Source organism: Acanthochromis polyacanthus, chromosome 16, assembly GCF_021347895.1.
Source record: "Acanthochromis polyacanthus isolate Apoly-LR-REF ecotype Palm Island chromosome 16, KAUST_Apoly_ChrSc, whole genome shotgun sequence".
Classification (NCBI taxonomy): Eukaryota; Metazoa; Chordata; class Actinopteri; family Pomacentridae; genus Acanthochromis; species Acanthochromis polyacanthus.
In genome coordinates this window covers 1565013-1583694 of record NC_067128.1, presented here as the reverse complement: position 1 = coordinate 1583694, position 18682 = coordinate 1565013, and the positions used below count along the sequence as shown (strand labels likewise).

At 40.5% G+C, this 18682-nt stretch overlaps 1 protein-coding gene across 2 annotated transcripts; it reads left to right on the top strand.

The window, feature by feature from the left end:
* The first annotated feature begins 169 nt into the window (after nt 1–169).
* pla2g7 (phospholipase A2, group VII (platelet-activating factor acetylhydrolase, plasma)) lies at nt 170–10492 on the top strand. 2 transcript variants are annotated; one of them, XM_051936597.1, is made up of 11 exons: nt 170–599; nt 1915–2039; nt 3322–3472; nt 4703–4796; nt 4874–4942; nt 6653–6818; nt 7024–7137; nt 7704–7795; nt 8629–8799; nt 8918–9066; nt 9713–10492. In XM_051936597.1, the coding sequence occupies exons 1-11, from the start codon at nt 536–538 to the stop codon at nt 9811–9813; spliced, it is 1296 nt and encodes a 431-aa protein (XP_051792557.1). In that variant the 5' UTR covers nt 170–535; the 3' UTR covers nt 9814–10492. The 2 variants fall into 2 exon arrangements, with proteins under 2 accessions (XP_051792557.1, XP_051792558.1); XM_051936598.1 differs by having other exon boundaries at nt 171–426.
* The last annotated feature ends 8190 nt before the right edge of the window (nt 10493–18682 follow it).

The following is an 18682-nucleotide window of genomic DNA, read 5'->3' as shown; positions in this document are numbered from 1 at the left end:
GCAGAGCCGTCAATGAAACAAACCAGAGTCGCATATAGATCAGTTCACCCAATTCAACAACAGACTGAGGGGGCAGACTACAGTTGCCTGCACTGTCTGTAATTATAATTAGAATTACAATAGCAGCTAAACAAACTACTTTTAATTCAGATGACACACGTCATGTCGTGCTGTTTTACGTTTAAGTTTTATCGACACCGATGTGGCGCCGCTGCTTCCGGATGCTGCCTTAGCTAAACTCTCTCTGCCCACAACTCTGGTTTAGCCCCCTTTAATGCTAGCAGCGGCTAACGACCTGTCATACCATATAACCGCTCCCCAGTGACTCACATTGGTGCCTTTATCTAGAGAAAGTCACATTAACACGTAGTGATATTACGAAACTGATGTAGTAACATTGGCAGCCGACGTACTTCAGTATCTCCGGTAGGCCTTGTGTGTTTTACGTCGTTAATTTTCGTGTTTTTTTGTGTTTTGTTAGCAGATAAACAGCAGATACCTGACGTTAGGTTGAGTTAGCTCGCTTTGGAGGTCGATGTTTTCTCATGGAGGATTTGTACAGTTAGTGGTCAAGGGAATTCACGAGTGGGCAAGGACAGGTAGGGGTTGAAACTATGACTTTTTGCTGCTATAACATATTAATTTCCTTGACAAGTCTAACGATATGTATGAAACAACTGTAAACTTCCACTGTGGCTGTCAGATCAGATGGTGGAGTTTATATAAATTTCAGCTGATAAGAGTCACTGACAGCAGAGTATTTTTGACAAGAAGTCCAGCTTGTTACCACTAAACTAAGTAGCTTCTGTTACATAAAGAGAGATACAATATTATAAATGAAGGAATAGAGAGCTCTGAGTGTTTAGAAGTGTTCAAATTAGAGCAGAGGTGAAAATCTGCTGATATTTAAAACCCACTGATTCTAATATCAGGATCAGCAGAAATACTGAAGACATGATTCCTCTTTTATAACTGTCATCTAACAGGATAGATAGATAGAGTAATTTATTGCTTTATAGCTTTATTTTATATCTTTAGTGCTTTATATCTAAGGGAAATTGCAGTAATTAACAGACCACAAGACAAAGATAACTTCCACTGAGCTGACATGAGGTCGGGAAGAAAAAGAATTTTCTGCATATAGGCATGTCGTGCATAAAGCTGCTGCACTGGATGATTAAATAGAACTTTTAGAAAAAGACAACGTAAAACTTTCACAGTGCCAATTAAAGTTGAATGTGCCACTAAAAGAAATCAGCAAACAAAACCACTTTACAAAGCGGTTTAGAAATGGTTTACCACCACATTTTGTATCTTTGTAGAGCTGTCTTATATGATCACTCTGCACAACAACCTCTGTGTCTCGTAAATAATGTAAAACAAGACGACATGGTCATCAATATCCCCCGCCACATGTGATGTCTATGAGTCTATATCCAAGATAGTGATCAAGGGCCATAACTCTGTTAAATATTATCGCACAGGTCTCATTTTTGAACTTGATCAAAGTGTCCATGGTGTGAAGCTACACACTAAATTTTGTAATCCTAGCTGTAATAGTTTCCGAGAAAAGCTGCCCCCTTCATCTTGAACGGACGCACGGAGGCCAAACCTATATCCCCCTTTTCCACTTTGTTGAGGCGGGGGACAATAAAAGAAATGGAAGTGTGTGCAAGAGTCCTTGCATCAGCACAACTTGTATCAGATTTCTCCTGAAGATTAGTCATAGAAAATGAGAAGTGTGAAAGTTTTCTTTGTGTTGAGCAGCAGCGATGTGTTGGAGATAAAGAGTTTACTTCCTCTAACACCTGATGCAATGTGGTTATTACACACTGAAACGATAAGCAGCCCTTATTGGTGCCGTTACCGCTTCCTGCCGGGCTGAATGAGTGTTTTCTCGTCGTTATTCGACAGACCCGAGGAGGTACACGCTTGGTTTGTTCACCATGGGGAACTCCTGCAGTAATCTGGGGATCCCTCCAGCGAAGGGCCCCAACGCTGTGGGCTGCACCGACTTCATGATGGACCACACCGCTCAGGTAGAAGAAAAAAAGATGCTTATTTCTGATTGTGTCTCACCATACACCAGCTGTTCTTTTATTTTAGGGCTGCAACAAAATATTGCTTTTATTGTCAACTAACTTGTAGAGCAGGGGTGTCCAACATGAGGCCCGTGGGCCAAAAGTGGTCCTCCAGAGGGTCCAATCCGGCCCTCAGAGTGTAAAAATTACAGAGAAGACATTAACTGCAGATTGTAAATTAGTAAAACTATAAATTTAAAATCATTTCTAGACCATGACAAGTTGTTTTGTTGTTTGAAGTAAAATACTAGATTGATCATTAGTCAGTTGTGTCTCATTTTGGTAATACTTTGTCTTGTTTTTGTTGTTGTTTTTTTGTCTGACTTGTCGCTGGTCTCGTGTTTGTCACTTTGTTCTTTTGTATTTCCTTTTTGTCTCGCTTCTGTTTTTGTCTTAGTTTTGTCATTTTATGTTTTGCTTTATTTGTTTTTTGTGTATTGTTTTTGTCATTTTGTGTCTCGCTTGTGTTTTGTCTACTTTTCCCCCTCATTTTTGTCATTTGTCCATTTTTTGTTGCTTTTTAACTTTCTCTGTAGAATTTTTAGTCTGTTTTGTTTCATGTTAAGTGTCATGTTTTTTCTCTGTAGTCATTTGTTTCATTTTTGTCATTTTGTGTTTTGCTTTATTCATTGTTTTCTGCATCGTTTGTCGTTTTTTGTCGCTTTGCAACTTTTTTGTCTCTGTTTTGTTTCGTGTCGTTTGTCTCATTTTGTCTTTCTTTTCTCGTTTTGTGTCTCGTTTTTGGCGGGGCTTTTCATCTTTTTTTTGTCATTTTGATCATACAGTAAAATCCTATACTGTACTGTTCAGTTCCAGATCCCTCAAACGAATGAATTAACTAATTAATCAAAATAGTTGTTAATTATTCTCATTAAATTGATAAACTAATTATTGTGACTGCTTGTATCTAGATGGGTAAAGTAGTCCTGTCACTGCTGAATAAATTCACCTGATGGACTGCTGTGTCATGTGACATTTAAATCTTTCTGTAAAGAACAGCAGCAGACAAAGACAGAGCATCTGGAACAGCTGTCCTTTAAGGTGACACCCAGACGTACATCTACTGATTACAATAACTGTGTATCCTGTTAATTACAGCTGATGTAAGGCTGTTCATCCTGCATTTCATTAGAAGCGCTTCATGTTCAGTTCCAGCAGCAGCATCTGCACACAAACACAGATCATGAGAGACTAAATCATATTTGTTTGCAGTGATCTGGTGTTTCTGTCTTGCCTACAGGGCAGCTTCTTCCGGCTCTACTACCCCTGTCAGGAGACTGAAAAAGCAGAGAAACCCGACTGGGTGCCGTGCAGGGAGTATTTCAACGGCCTGGCAGACTTCATGAAGATCAACCGGACTCTCAGCGAAAGGATTTTTAACCACCTCTTTGGTAAATAACTTCCATCAGTAATATCTGAGACGCATACAGAGGCAGAAAAGAACGGATAGTTCAACTCAGCACGGAGATAAATTAGAATTTTACTGCCTGGTTTGTTTCTTGAGCATTAAATTTTTGGATAAAAATTACAAAGTGGTCACAAAGCAGCAAAATACAACAGACAAATATAAAACCAAAGACAATATAGTGTTAAAAAGTTTGACATATTATTGAAAAGAATAAAAGGCAGACTTAGAATAAAACTCAAGTGACTTTAACCCTCCTGTTGTCTTCATTTATATGCACCAAAAAAATACTGTTCCCTTGTCTGAAAAAAATTCAAAAATTCAGAAAAAAATTCCCCAAATGTATAAAAAAAAATGTGCAAAATATTCAGGAAGAAAATTCCCAAAATTCCTTAAAAGTTTCCCTTAAAAGTTTTATTTTAAAAAAGATCCCCAAGTTTGGCAAAAAAATTAATATATATATATATAAAAAAAATGTAAATATTTTCAAAAAATTCATAAAAATCTTCCAAAAAAATCTGAAGTGATTACGTATATATCAGTAAAAGTTCTAATATTTTCATTAGGAACATACAGAAAAAAATCAACCAAAATCCAGTGAATTTTGCTGGATTTTGGTTGTTTTGTTTTTTCCTAAATGTTCTTAAAGAAACTTTTTTTTTTTAACATTTCGTTTTTCCCCACCAAAAAATGTTCAAAAATGTCCAGAAAATGTGGACATTTTCACTGAAAATATAGATTATTTTCCACATTTTCAAACTTTAAAACGGGTCAATTTGACCTGCATGAGAGTTTAATCTAATTAAAGAGTTGCTTCAATTCATTTTCATTTTGTTTTTGTAGCTCTTGAAATCAGGGCAGAGTTTTAAAACGTTCTACTCTTCTGTTTGAAGACATTTTTAGTAGTTTTTTTTTTTTAAACCCTTCTCAGCCATCCGAGACCATGAACTCATCTTGGACAGGTTTTGAACAGTTCAGGAGAATTTTTTGAGCAGGTTCTGGACAAATCTGAGTATTTTCTAGTCATTTTGCACACATTTCGGGTAATTTTTGGCAACATTTAGAAAGCATACTTATGAGGTTAAATTTGAGTCACTTTGGACGTGTTTTTATTGTTTGTAGTCATTTTTGGAACCCTTCTAAGCTATTCTAGGGTTTTTGGAGCAAGTTCTGGACAAACTTCTAAAGATAAGTGTGTGTCGTTTGTGTGTTTCAGGGTCCTTTAAGATTCCGGCTTACTTGGACGCTCCGTTTAAATCAAATGGAAAATGTCCTGTGGTTATTTTCTCTCACGGCCTCGGAGCTTTCAGGTACGTGCAGCATTACGTTGTTTTTTCCTCTTTATAAATGTTTTCTGCTGCTCACTGGTGTAACTGCTGTTTCCTAGGACTTTGTATTCAGCGATATGTGCAGAAATGGCCTCTCAGGGCTTCATCGTGGCGTCTGTGGAACACAGGTAAGCCTTTAAAATACGTTTTTAGTTCCTTTTTTATTCACCTGACATGTGATCTACGTGTTTATCCCATTAAAAGACAATGAAAGCTTTGCATAGTTCATAAATCTGGACTGCAGCGGTTGTTCAAACACTCATTTAAAATGACAGCACGGATTGGAAATCTGACACTCAGCCCACGTGTCATTTAGAAGAAATTCTAGTTGAACGTTTGCCAAGCGAACAAAACCAGAGGGCCGTCTCTTCTGTTTATCAGCGGAGTAGGAGTGGAAAGGGTGTGCAGACAATGGTACGAACCAGCTCATCACATTTCCTTTCAGTATAGAGACAAGGGGACCGTATGGAGATGAACAGAATGGACCGGCGTCGGGTGAAGTGGCATTTCACTGAGTCACAGCTGCTGGTTAGAGGCTAAAACCACAGAAACACCATCTGACAGTCACGTTACAGAGACGGAGGTTAATCCAGCCGCTTTAGTCACACTGGACCAGACACAGGCAGAGAGTTGACTCCTGGATGCCATTTCTTCAGATAAAAAGGTCTGAACGAGGCCTAGAGATGATGAGCAACAACACATCAGTTATATCTGATTTTTATTCTGCAATCTTTCTTAAATGCCCTTGAATCAAACAGGAAGTATTAGAAGCCTTCCTGGTATCTGATAGGAAGTGATTTTCCTCTGTAGGGCTGCAGCTGACTTTACAATCATGTGCTGCGTATTTATTCTACTATCCAGAATCAGAAAAGCCTTTACTGCCAAGTGAGCACACACAAGGAATCTGACTGCTCTACACAACCAGTTTTCTTTCCTCCAGAATTCATATTTTCACTCCGAGCCCCGTCAACTCCTGCTGCCCGCTACATATTTATGTCACGTGATCGGGTATCCGTACACATGCAGAACACACGCCTGTGTCCAGCTTTGATTAAAGATTTCATCCATCAGAATTTATGTTGCCAAGTAGACAATTTTTCCTATTTTGTATACTTGAATGATAACCATGAAAAGAGTCCTTAGAATAAGTACAAATCTGTCTATTTAAAACATACATAATAACATAAGGAGTCAGCACACCAAATTTGGTGTTGATAGCTGTTTTCCTTCTGAAGATTTTTTGTATCTCGCCAAATCTGTTGCCATGGAAACTATAAAATGTGGCAGACTTTAGCTGAATGTAAAATGCTTCTACTAAATCTATCTTTCTTTGTGCCAAGTTTTGTGCTGATTGGTTGCATCGTTTAGAAATTATAACAAAATAAGTTGTTTAAGAAATTAGGGCAGACCACCACCTTAACTATTTTAAAGATTAATACTGAGGACATCAGAACTATAAACGAAGTGTTCATCTTCAGTACTGATCTAGAAAATAATAAAAACCACTGAATGAGAAGCTGTGTCCAAACCTTGCTAATCTAACGGTTTATTCAGACATGAAGCCTCCACGTTCAGATAAACAAACCAAACACACGTCTGAAAGGAACTTCCAGCTCTTCATTATTTCAGCGTACATCTGATAAGGAAACTGGGTGAGAGGGTGGCTTAAATAACAGCTGCAGAGTCATTCTGTTGCCACTGACTAATCACTCCAGCGGTTTATCTCACATCTCCTTTTTCACTTTGTGCTGCATTTTAAACAGTGACCTTTGTTCTGGTTCTCAGCTTCTCAATGACTCTCATTTCACAGCGTAGTGATGTTTCTTTTCTTCCTGCAGAGACCAGTCGGCCTCAGCTACGTATTATTTTAACGCCGAGTCAGAAAGAGCAAACGAGAATTTGCCGAAAACGTCGGCTTCAGCCCAGGACGGCTTGGTGAAGGAGTGGATGTACTACAGAGCTCTGCAGCACGGGGAGAGCGAATTCCCTCTCAGGAACAAACAGGTGAGAAGTGCTTTAAAAAGTGGCTTTAGAATTAACTGATTACACAACATCTGAACTTTATTCCCAGTAACTAATGAGCAGCATGACGGTGCTCAGAGTTAAACCACATTCCTGTTTAGTTTTACTTTCCTCTTTTTATCAGCAGTGTTACGGACTGTTTAATCTGAAATTAAACAACCTGTGGTTCTCTTTCTGTCTCTGTCAGGTGAAACAGAGAGCAGATGAATGTATTCTGGCTCTGGATAAACTCACTGAAGTCAACTCAGGAAGAGCCGTGCAAAACGCTCTAAAGACCAAGTTTGACTGGACGACGCTGGAGGTGATTTTCTTTTTAGAGATGACCAAAAAATGGGAGTTTTTTAAATTGTTTTTATAAGAAAACAGAAACGAGTTGTAGTAACAGACCAAAAGCATTTAGGGTTATACTTCTGTTCCTGATTACAGTCAGGGTAAAATCTTGGTCACTCGTCGTCAGGAATTCTTGCGATCTGATGCAGTAAGATGTGACGGTCACAGAGGACGTCGTCTTAAAGTTCTGTCAGTCAGCTGTGATGGTAGAACAGGAAGATTTCTTGCCAAATCCTGAAGCCTGCAGTGTTCCGTTTCTGTTATTGTTGAGAAATTCCAACCGTGTGACTCTCAGTGACTTCTGGCTTCAGCACAAATCCATTCATCTCTAATGTAAATGTTTAGCCACAGATTTGGTGAACCGTTTGCAGCAGCAGGACAGGTCATGATGGTGACTCAAAATAACCTCCAGTTTGTGTGTTTACTGAGTGGCTCAGAAGAATGTAGGAAATGAAGAACACCCACAGACTTTCTCTCTCACCTGAGATCAGAGTTCTCATTTTCCCTGCCGCTCATTCTGCCCTTCCTCTCTGACAGAACTCCATGGATCTGTGCCGGATAGCAGCGATGGGGCATTCCTTCGGCGGGGCGACGGTCATCGAAGCTCTGTGCAAAGAGGTTAAATTCAAGTAGGTTTTAGAATAGTCCATGCATTCTGTGGTCTCTCACATTATGAGGTCTCTTTGTCACAATTAGAAAGTGACGTTTTAACTAGAAGAAAATAAAGCAGGGTGCATACAGCTTTAAGTATAATAAAACCACTGACAGGTGAACAGCACTGATTATTTCATTAACATAAAGAAGCTGTTATGCCCTAAGATCTTATGACATTTTACATCTCTCTGTTCATCGTGTTCGAACTGAAATGGGTAAAAAAGCTTTCAGCTACTCTGCTCCCTCTGCTTGGAATGCCCTCCAATCCAAATTGAAGTTGGCAAAATTTGTTTCATTGGAGGCTTTCCGCTCTGTTTTAAGGTATCGACAACGTAAATCCTTTGAACACAGCCTGTGTTCTTAAATTGTTATTATAAATATGACTCCTGTGTTTTATGTATCTAATTACTTGTATTTAATATTTTAATGTTTGTTGTTACCTGTTTGTTTTGTTTACTTTGACGGTTGCTGCTGCCTCTCTTGGCCAGGTCACCCTGTGAAAGAGGTCTCAATCTGAATGGGTCTTTTACCTGGTTAAATAAAATGAACTCATAGGTGGCAAACAGTTCTGGAAATTGATGTGCTGGAAGAAGGGAAACGACCAGTTTAATTTAAACAACTTGTCATGGTCTAGAAATTATTTTAAATTTATAGTTTTACTAATTTACAATCTGCAGTTAATGTCTTCTCTGGGATTTTTCCACTTTGAGGGCCGGATTGGACCCTCTGGAGGACCGCTTTTGGACCACGGGCCTCATGTTGGACACCCCTGCTGTAAACTAATTCCTGAAAATGTTCTCACTCACAGGTGTGGAGTAGCGCTGGACGCCTGGATGTTTCCGTTAGACGACGAGACCTTCCCTCGGGTGAAGCAGCCCATCTTCTTCATCAACTCAGAGAAGTTCCAGTGGGCAGGGAACATCAGCCGCATGAAGAAGCTGGACTCAGCTGTCATCCAGCGGAAGATGATCACCATCAGGTACAACAACAGTCTATTCCTGGCCCAGAAAACACAGAAGATGCTGTCAGAAGCTCAGCTCAGGAGATCTGATGCTGTAAAACGTGTTGTCGTCTCACCTTGTGTCTTCTTCCTGCAGAGGTACGGTCCACCAGAGCTTCCCAGACTTCACCTTCCTGACAGGGAACTGGATCGGAAAGCTGATGAAGCTGAAGGGAGAGATCGACCCACAGATCGCCATAGACCTCTCCAACAAAGCAACACTAGCATTTCTGCAGCGCCATCTTGGTAAGAGACGAGATAAACTACCTGCTGCCTGTTCCCAGCGTCAGTTTCAGTCTTAGTCGTTCGTTAACCCTCCTGTTGTCCTCATTTACAGGCGCCAAAAAATAATGTTTCCTTGTCTGAAAATAATCCAAATATAAAACAAAAAAATTCCCCAGACTTCTGAAAATTTGCAAAACCTTCAAGAAGAAAATTCCAATAAAGTTTCCCTTAAAAGTTTTATTTTAAAAAATTCCCTAAATTTGGGAAGAAAATTATTGTAAATATTTTTTTTTAAAAATCGTAAAAATCTTCCAAAAAATCCTAAAATATCTAAAGTGAATACATATATATCAGTGAAACTCATATTTTTAAAGAACATTCACCAAAGTTTTTTTTGTTGAATCTTCTTAATAAACATTTTTAACATTTCTTTTTTCCCCACCAAAAAAAATGTTGAAAGATTTCCCAAAAATGTTGAAAATGTGGACATCAGAAGTTTCACTGTGAAAGTATTTTTTCCCCACATTTTCAAACTTTAAAACGGGTCGATTTGACCCGCAGGACGACACGAGGGCTAAATTGTTGTCGAGGAATGGCATCAGTAAACGTCTTCAAACCTCGTTCACTTTCTTAAATTACGCCTGAACCGTCCCGTTTGATCCTGCAGGTCTGGAGAAGGACTTTAACCAGTGGGACCCTCTGATCGACGGACAGGATGAAAACCTCATTCAGGGAACTAACGTGACTGTGCTCCAGTCGTCCATCTGACCTGCCACGGCCCCTCGTACCTCACAGAAGAACCCGGAATATCCGAAGGCCGTCGGCCGAACAAATGAACTCAGAGCAACGGCCCCAGAATGTCGAGTCAGGCCTGCTTGGCGTTTGAGGACAACATTCTGGAGTAGGAACAGGCAGGAAAGCTAATCTCTACCTCATGAGCAGGAACGGTTTGTTTTTCCTGAATCACTCGGTGTCGTGGTGTTTGTTTCACGAGGCCTGAATGTTGCATACGAGCAGCTCAGCACTTCTTCTTTTCACTGTTGGTGAAATCTTAAGGGAAATCCTTGTAATCAGTTTCATCTCTGAGTGTATACGAAGCCAACAGATAAATCATGTTATTCATCTCTCTGGATTTAGGAGCTTCCAGCAGAGACCGGCGGCTCTATGATTGCTGTGTGATTATGTGAGGAGGCATATAATGAGAATCTTAGCGACGCGCTACGAAGGGGATGATTGAAGATGATCCTAATTATTAGCATCCATTCTGACTGAACGGAACCATTAAAAGGAAAACAAACACTAAAAGGCTGCATTCAGGAAACATGTGCCTGAACTCATCGTACAGTTCATCCAGGGTCAACAACATGGAACACTTTTATGCACTCACTGTCTGAAATATCTGCATTTGTACACAACGGAAAAACAATAAATCTGGTTTGTATAGAAATGTGGTTTGAAAGGCTTCATTTTACAGCTTGTGACAGAAACGCCCCAAAAAGCCAAACTAAAGACTTGATTTTTAACCGACAACGGAGAAAGGTAAAGACGGTTTTTACATTGCTGACATATGAGGTCTTCCTCAGAGCTTCATCTGACGTGTTGATGGCATGTGATGGCGTGTTGATGACGTGTTGATGTGTGACGGCGTGTTGACGGCGTGTTGATGACGTGTGGATGAAGTGTGATGGCGAGTTGATGATGTGTGATGGCGAGTTGATGACGTGTGGATGACATGTTGATGACGTGTGGTGGTGTGTTGATGTGTTGATGGCGTGTGATGGCGAGTTGATGACGTGTGGATGAAGTGTGATGGTGTGTTGATGTGTTGATGGCGTGTGATGGCGAGTTGATGACGTGTGATGGCGTGTTGATGGCGAGTTGATGACGTGTGGTGTGTTGATGGCGTGTGATGGCGAGTTGATGACGTGTTGATGACGTATGATGGCGTGTTGATGACGTGTTGGCGTGTTGATGGCGTGTGATGGCGTGTTGATGACGTGTTGGCGTGTTGAGGATGTGTGATGGCGTGTCGATGGCGTGTCGATGGCGTATGGATGACATGTTGATGACGTGTGGTGGTGTGTTGATGTGTTGATGGCGTGTGATGGCGAGTTGATGACGTGTTGGCATGTTGATGGCGTGTGATGGCGTGTTGATGACGTGTTGGCGTGTTGATGGCGTGTGATGGCGTGTTGACGTGTTGGCGTGTTGAGGATGTGTGATGGCGTGTCGATGGCGAGTTGATGGCGTATGGATGACATGTTGATGACGTGTGATGCCGTGTTGATGACATGTGGATGATGTGTGATGACGTGTTGATGTGTGATGACATGTGATGGTGAGTTGATGACGTGTGATGGAGTGTTGATGGCGTGATGACGCTGAAGCTACACACCCAGCAGTTATTAGAAAAAGACACTAAATGCTGATGAGTTTAAACTTTTGCTGAATTACAATCATTGGTTTTACACAGGCGTGAACTAACCGTGACGTCACCCGTTGGTTTCAATGCCGAGAAAATGAAGCCCGGATTTTGCTATTTCCTGGTCGCTACTTTGGATTTTTTGGAGCCAGTGACGTAAAAAGCGTCATCAAACAGACTGGACCGGAGAGCAACTAGGGGCAGGATTGGCTGAGGACTCTCTTATCCCGCCCACATTTTACCGCAGAGGCTTCTATTGCTGTCTATCAAGTATAGCCACGCCCCCTGGCTCCGCCAACTTTAACGATTTATTTAAAATTCAGTATTGATTTATTTTAAGATCGGCCACCTGATCTCTCATTTTGACCATGAAAACTAACGGGAAAAAATCCTGAGCTGTAGAACATCAGTCTATCAAATGTTATTTTTTCCAAAAATGAATTGGGGTCGATGGAGCAAAAGCTTTTTGGAGCCAACCCTAGCGGACGGCGTGATATTGCAAGTTTTTGACACTTCTGGGTGGGCTTCATTTTTGGAGCCAGATGCTACGTCCATCTTTATATACAGTCTATGGTTTTATGTGAGAAATAAATCCTTCATTTATAAAACACCAGATGAATAAAACTAGTTCCCAGCAGTGTTTAAGTTTACATCCGTGATCTTAAAGTAACACCAGGACTCCCCTTTAGAGACCTGTAATCGTATTTATTACACCAACAGAACGCATGCATAAAGTACTCACACCAAATACAGAAAAATCTCTTGCATTTCACCCAGCAGCCACAGAAATTAGTATTTTACAAACTAACAGAAGATTCAACACCCCAAACAATGGTGTGGCGTTTTATCAGAACAGATCGTCTGTAACAACAGAGTAGCGCTGGGCGAACAACTAACTCCTGTTTCAACAGCTGGAACCGTTTCTCGATAGGAATAATTAGTAAATTAGGTAACAGAATAATGACGACCTGATGGGTCAACTCAGTAAATCAACAACAAAGAAAACTGAAGTGTACCTGCTGAGACATCTTAAAGCAGCTGAAAAACTCAAATCTGAAGAAAATAAAGGGAAGTTTTTACTCTTCTGCCTGCCGCTCAGCAGCCAGAAAATCAGCAGAATCACCGCTGATGATCAGAGACAGATGAGTCGTCTTCGACAGCTGGACCTCTGGAAGAAAGGAAAAATAAAAAACAGACATTACAGATCATAGATGTGGCCTTGCAACAGGAACATGAAGTTACTGAGATGACGATGAGAGCAGAGCTACCAGAGTATGTACTAGGACCTTATCATCTTTTGCTCAGTAAATAAGTTTTTCTTTTCTTGTGCATCTGGCTCATTCAGACAAACGAGGACAGATGTTTGTATCTAACAGGAGGCATGTTGGCCAAACAAAAAGCAACAAATTACAGGTGACATGAATTCAGGACTATAACAGCACAAAGAAAGTGCCCTAAACTTATTTTAAAAAGGCTGCATAATCATTTAAAATCTATTTCCATGACTCCTACATTCTGAGGTTGGGACACTCACCAAAACTGTCCTCAGCAGAAGACACCGTTTCTTCTGTCAGCTCAGAGTCTTCAAAATCCTGAGAAATCAAGTTTAGAACTTACAATGATGTGCACTGCTGTTCCTCCTACTTTAATTCCTTTCACAGTAGATTAATAGAAACTACACTGCTGTATATTTACTCCTAACAATCACTAATGTCTTTTAAACACTGGAGTCGTGCAGCAGAGTCCATCACTGAGGGATAAATAAATAAAGACTTGATGCTTGTTTGACCTCCACCAGTCAGTCATGTTCAGTCTGTGTGCTTTTTATTCTGCCAACATGTCACTTTGTTGACTTGATTCTTAGCTCGTCCCGGTGAGGACGTCAGAGACAGACGTTAGGATGGAGGAGCTGAAGCTGCTAAATGAGGAACCATCAGTCTTTGACCACATGGATACTTATGCAGTTATTTCACCTTTAAAATCTAACCATCACCCACAAAAGGTGAACATTATGATGTGAGCCTTGTTTCCAGAACACCTGAGCGTCTATAAGATGGTCTACTAAAATGTTAGTGAATCCACAGCGACATAACGTAAAGACGCTTTACCCTCCAGACAGCCTCCATCTTCAGGATTTAAAACCTGAAGGATAAAAATGTTCCATCCACATTTGGACATCCGGTCGTTTCATTGACAGGTATTTATTTTCATGTTTTTACCTCTTCTTGTTGTGACGGTGTGTTCTCCTGCTGCTCACTGTCATCTGTCGCCGTTTCAGCTTCAAGTCGTCGGTCTGATGGAACAAGGAGACTCCGGTGTGATCAAGATTACAAACAACCTGCTTCTCTGTTCACATGATGGAGTTAAGTGTTCGCTGACAGACATGTACAACTTCAGTGTTCACATTTTCCATGAAACAAACCAAAAAGGCAACACAAAACTGGAATATTGCGCGTCCATTTTCGACCTCTTGGCCGCGGTTATATAACAACTGACTGATGGAGTTCTTTGTAAATGTCTTTTCCCGCATTTTCATGTGGAATATCTGAACAGTTTTTATTAATAACCAAACAAAATGCACACCAAGCTCCTAAATCTGGCAGTTATTAAAACACGTAGTTGGAAATTAATTAGCAGCAAAAATCACAAGGCCTGGCCTGAAAACGTTCGAGTGCGATACCTTCACAGTTGTCTGTCAGACAGATGTCTCCAACACGACAAGTCAGCTCCTCAACAAGGTCGTCCTGAACAGCAATGAAAACATTCAGTGTTCACTAATCAGACAGAAGATCCACTTCAGTTTTATTTCAGAATAGAATCAGATTTCTGTACCAGATCTGAGGATGGATCTCTGAAGGTTTGTGGTTCAGACGGAAAAGCTGCAAACACACGGACAAAACGATGACGAGCAGAACGTTTAAAATGTGTTCATTTGGCAAACAAAGAATCAAGGAGACAAACCAGAAAGTTTCTCCTCTTCAAGAGCCGAGGTCTGATCTTCACTCATCAGCTTCTCCTGAAACAGAAGATCACCGATGATGCTGAGATTCCTCAAACACGTTTAGTTCAATGAAACCTTCAAATGAACAGCAGCCATGTTTCTGCCATTCACAGGTGTCAGAATGATGTCATACCTCGGTAGGAATGGAGGGGTACAGCACCGTATCTTCACTGTCTAATGACTTCCCTGAAGGACTTTCTGTGAAGATAATCAGACTTTACATCTACTGTACATCATCACACAGCGTGGAAAGTGAGAAAAAGGACAAACAGTGAGACTTGGACCACTTTGGGGACCAATCTCTAGAACCTGTGGTCTGTAAATTTCAGTCATATTTTGCTCTATTCATGCTGTAACATCAGGCCTTCTGCATCCGTTATTGTTCATCTTATGTGTCGGGTAATTAGGAATAAAATGACTCACCAAGTGATTCATTGTGGACCTGCAAATGAAGAAATAGCACCATTTAGTGTGAAAAACCAGAATCAACCAGAAAAACATGACTGACACGATTAAAGCTGGAGGGCGGACATTCAAATCAAACCAGATGATTCACTGGATGCTGATTAAGATCATAAACGCCAGGTAAACCTCTCCGTATATCCCGTTTTAAATCTGCTTCTTCAATGATATTCGTGCATGGGGACAGCAATAGTAACGTGTTTTACATCAGAGCTGAAGAAGGAAGCAACTACAGTGACACAGATGTAGGAAACTACAGAAACTAAAGGCCTGTCTAGGTAGTGGATGAATTACAGTCCACACAACTGATGGTGTCCTATAGGGAAACAAAAGTTACGCACTGCTGGATTAAAAGCAGCATTTTATGAGTATGTATCTTCCTTTACCTCAGTGGATTCTTCAGCTAATGTGTAATGCTCATCATCTCTTTCCTGAGGATCAACATCTCCCTGGGGAACATTTAGAAAAAAAGGAGTCTATTAGATCAATTAAACTATGACAGTCTCTTCACGGTAAGCTCCACTGAGTCTGGCTACCAATGGAAAAACCCTGTAAATCAGCACATTTACATGAGACCCTTTATTCCTCTTTAATTCAGAATCAAAGTTAATTCCGCTTTAAAATCTCCTTGTAAACACTTAATTCTAAATTAAAAAGTTAATTCCGAATAAACTACCTGGTTTATTCTGATGTTTATTCTGAATAAACTAATTCCTGTGTACGTTCTGTTCATGTATACAGTTAATTCCGGTCATTCTGCGCATGCTTTCTCCTGACCTAGCGATGACGTAGTGACGTACACGTTCTGAGACCTTTGTCGAGTTGCTGTTTCAAAACGACAATAAAAAGCAAAGCGAAAAGCGTGCTTTTTAGTTGTTCCTCCATGTTGTTGGGGAAAAGAAATGCGGCGGCAAATGGAGTTTGTTTTCTTCCAGTAAACACGGATACGTCACGTCCACTCCCTGTCCAATCAGAATCCTTTCCAACGCCCAAGCATTAAAGCCGAACCAAGGAAGGGGAATAAACGTGCGGTCCATGCAAACCTTAATTCGGAATTAATATTTCCATGTGAATGCGAAGCACAAAACTTCAATTCCAAATGAGTTAATTCCGAATTAAAAAGCTTCATGTAACCGTGGCACGAGGAAACTCACGGTGACGCAGGTTTCTTCTGCTGCCGCGCTGCTCAGACACTCTTCTCCTGCTCCGGTCACTTCACTTTCATCACTTAACTCATTTGGATCTGCAGTGAGAAACACGTCAACATCTGCAGTCGATTACTATGACGTATTATGACAGGAGGGAAACCTTCCACGGTAAACACACTGAAGGTTAGGTACCTGTGCAGACATCTGTTGACCAGGTCTGTTCCTCACAAGACGTTACCTCTAGAACTTCATCACTCTAAGCAGCAAAAAAGACAAAATGTACATCTGAGACACAATAAAGTTTTGCCTTTTAATTTAATCTTAGAATTCTGTGGATTAAAATACAATCAGTACATTGTGAAACATCTGCAGATGGACTGTTACAAATCCCTAAATTCACTAAATGTTTTCAGAAACTGTGTCATCTTTATCCTAAACACAGCGAGGCAGTCAGAGAGACCCGGTTACTTTCAAATACACCAAAGTGTGATGTTTCTGAAACAGTGTAGCTCCGACTGTACATCCAAAAACAGTGAAGCAGAATGTCCAGCTAAAGCCAGTCAGTTACCGTTTCTGAAGAGGAAACTGTGTCAGCGCGTAGCTCACTAGGCGCTGCATCAATGTCTGCAAACAAGGCTGTAAACACAAACACAAGCGGTCAGATACACAACTGTTACACAACCCAAACCCTTCTGAGGGTCTCTGTCCTCATGAAAGAAGCCAGAACGATAGGAGCCTCATTTACTGACATGCAAGAGATTATAAGAGTTTATTTACTTTCATCGTACTAAAAATGATCCCACTTTTACCTGTGTTTTATGCTACTTGCTTAACTTGGTTTCAGAGAAGGTATTATAAAGTTACAGTGGGGAACATTTACATACAAATGAACTGATGCTGTGCTTCAAAAAGAAAGCGATTGACACCAGACCATCTAGTCTCACCAGCAGAAAAACAAGGAAAAAGTTCAGCAGCATACATTTAACTAAAAATACAGAATACTGAACATGAAACACCTGAAGAATGTTTAAACCAATCAGACAGTACATCACACACAATGTGACAGGATGCCAACAAACCTGAGTGTGTATCTTCATGAAGGTCTGAGGCCTCCTCTTCATCAGTACACTCATCCTGAAACAGAACAGATAATTAACAACTCATCCAAATGCTACGTCCAGGTCAGCGATGCCTTCAAAGACAGTCCTATAATTATGTAAAATAGTCATCTATCCAGTCATATATGTACTGTGCTTCCTTGTATTACCTCAGCTTGTGTGGTGACACATGGCAGCTCCTCTTGTCCAACGTCATCTCCAGCTTCAGCTTCCTGCTCTACGGGAGCATCTGTGTGGACGATCACATTTATTTCTTCTGACAACACACTGGATATATCTGTTCGTATTGTTGCACCTAAGCATCAGTAACAGTGCCAGGTTAGCTTTTGTTCTGTTGGCTGTGTATTCATGGCTGTACTGCCAGATATCACTGGATGACTTTGATCCCGGGAAAAAAACTTTGACTGCCATGATTTGAAGTTATAAGAAGTGAAATTTTCTTCACTTTCCAAGCAGATTAATGGATGTGTTTAGTTGTCAGATAAGTCTATGTCACACTGAGTTTAAAAATGTGTGTTTAACGTTCATCTGATCAGCTTTGACTGAAATATGACTCGAAACAGAGCACAGATCTGGATGCTGGAAGCCTTAACTGCCTACAGGAGCTACAGTACACGTTACAGCTCCACGCGCTGACTGTGTTGGTAGCAGGTCTAATCAGTGGGACAACACTCCATAACTTCTTGCTGTTTCTACAACACGAGCATCTCTCCCATCAAAGCCTTTGTTCTAGAGTGCTGTGACAAAAAACAGGATTTACTGACCACAGGACTGCTGCACAGGAGGCTCATTAGACAACAGCACCAACTCGTCCCGATTCTACAAGAGGACAAACACACAATCAAACAAAGAATAAAGCGGCGTCCATGTGAATATTCAAAAAGATCAAATCTGACTACTGCCTTATAGGAAAATGAAGGACAGCTCAACTCTCTAAACCTCAAAGCAAACCTGAACATGAGACAAAAAACCACACAGATTTCTTTTTCTTCTTTGCTGTACTTTTCCTGTACCTCTTTTGAGACTTCAAAAACTGTTTCAGTTGTCCCATCAAGATCAGTGCCTTCGCTCAGACGTACAGCTTTGCAGGGAACCTTGAGAAAAAGGTTCATATTAACCTAAATCACAGAATAACATTAACTGCTTTAAATTATCAGCAATTTAGATCAACATGCTAACAACATTTTAATCAAAATTTACCAGTTTCGCTGCCGTCATACAGGTCAGAGGAGTACTTGTTACAACAGCAAACTCTCTGTCATCTCTTTCTGCAGCTGGATCTGGAAACAGAAACAAAAAACAACTCTCATAATAGCACACAACTGGTCAATAAAATCCTTTAAAACTGGTATTTTTCCAGAGGACTTTCGTTGCTTTTTTAACGAGCGAGGAATGTAACATATTGTACGTTAACATACAAAGAAAAATAAATGAGAAAGTGTTGCTCACCAGGAAAAGTCATGATGTTGAAGCTGAAGCTGTTAGA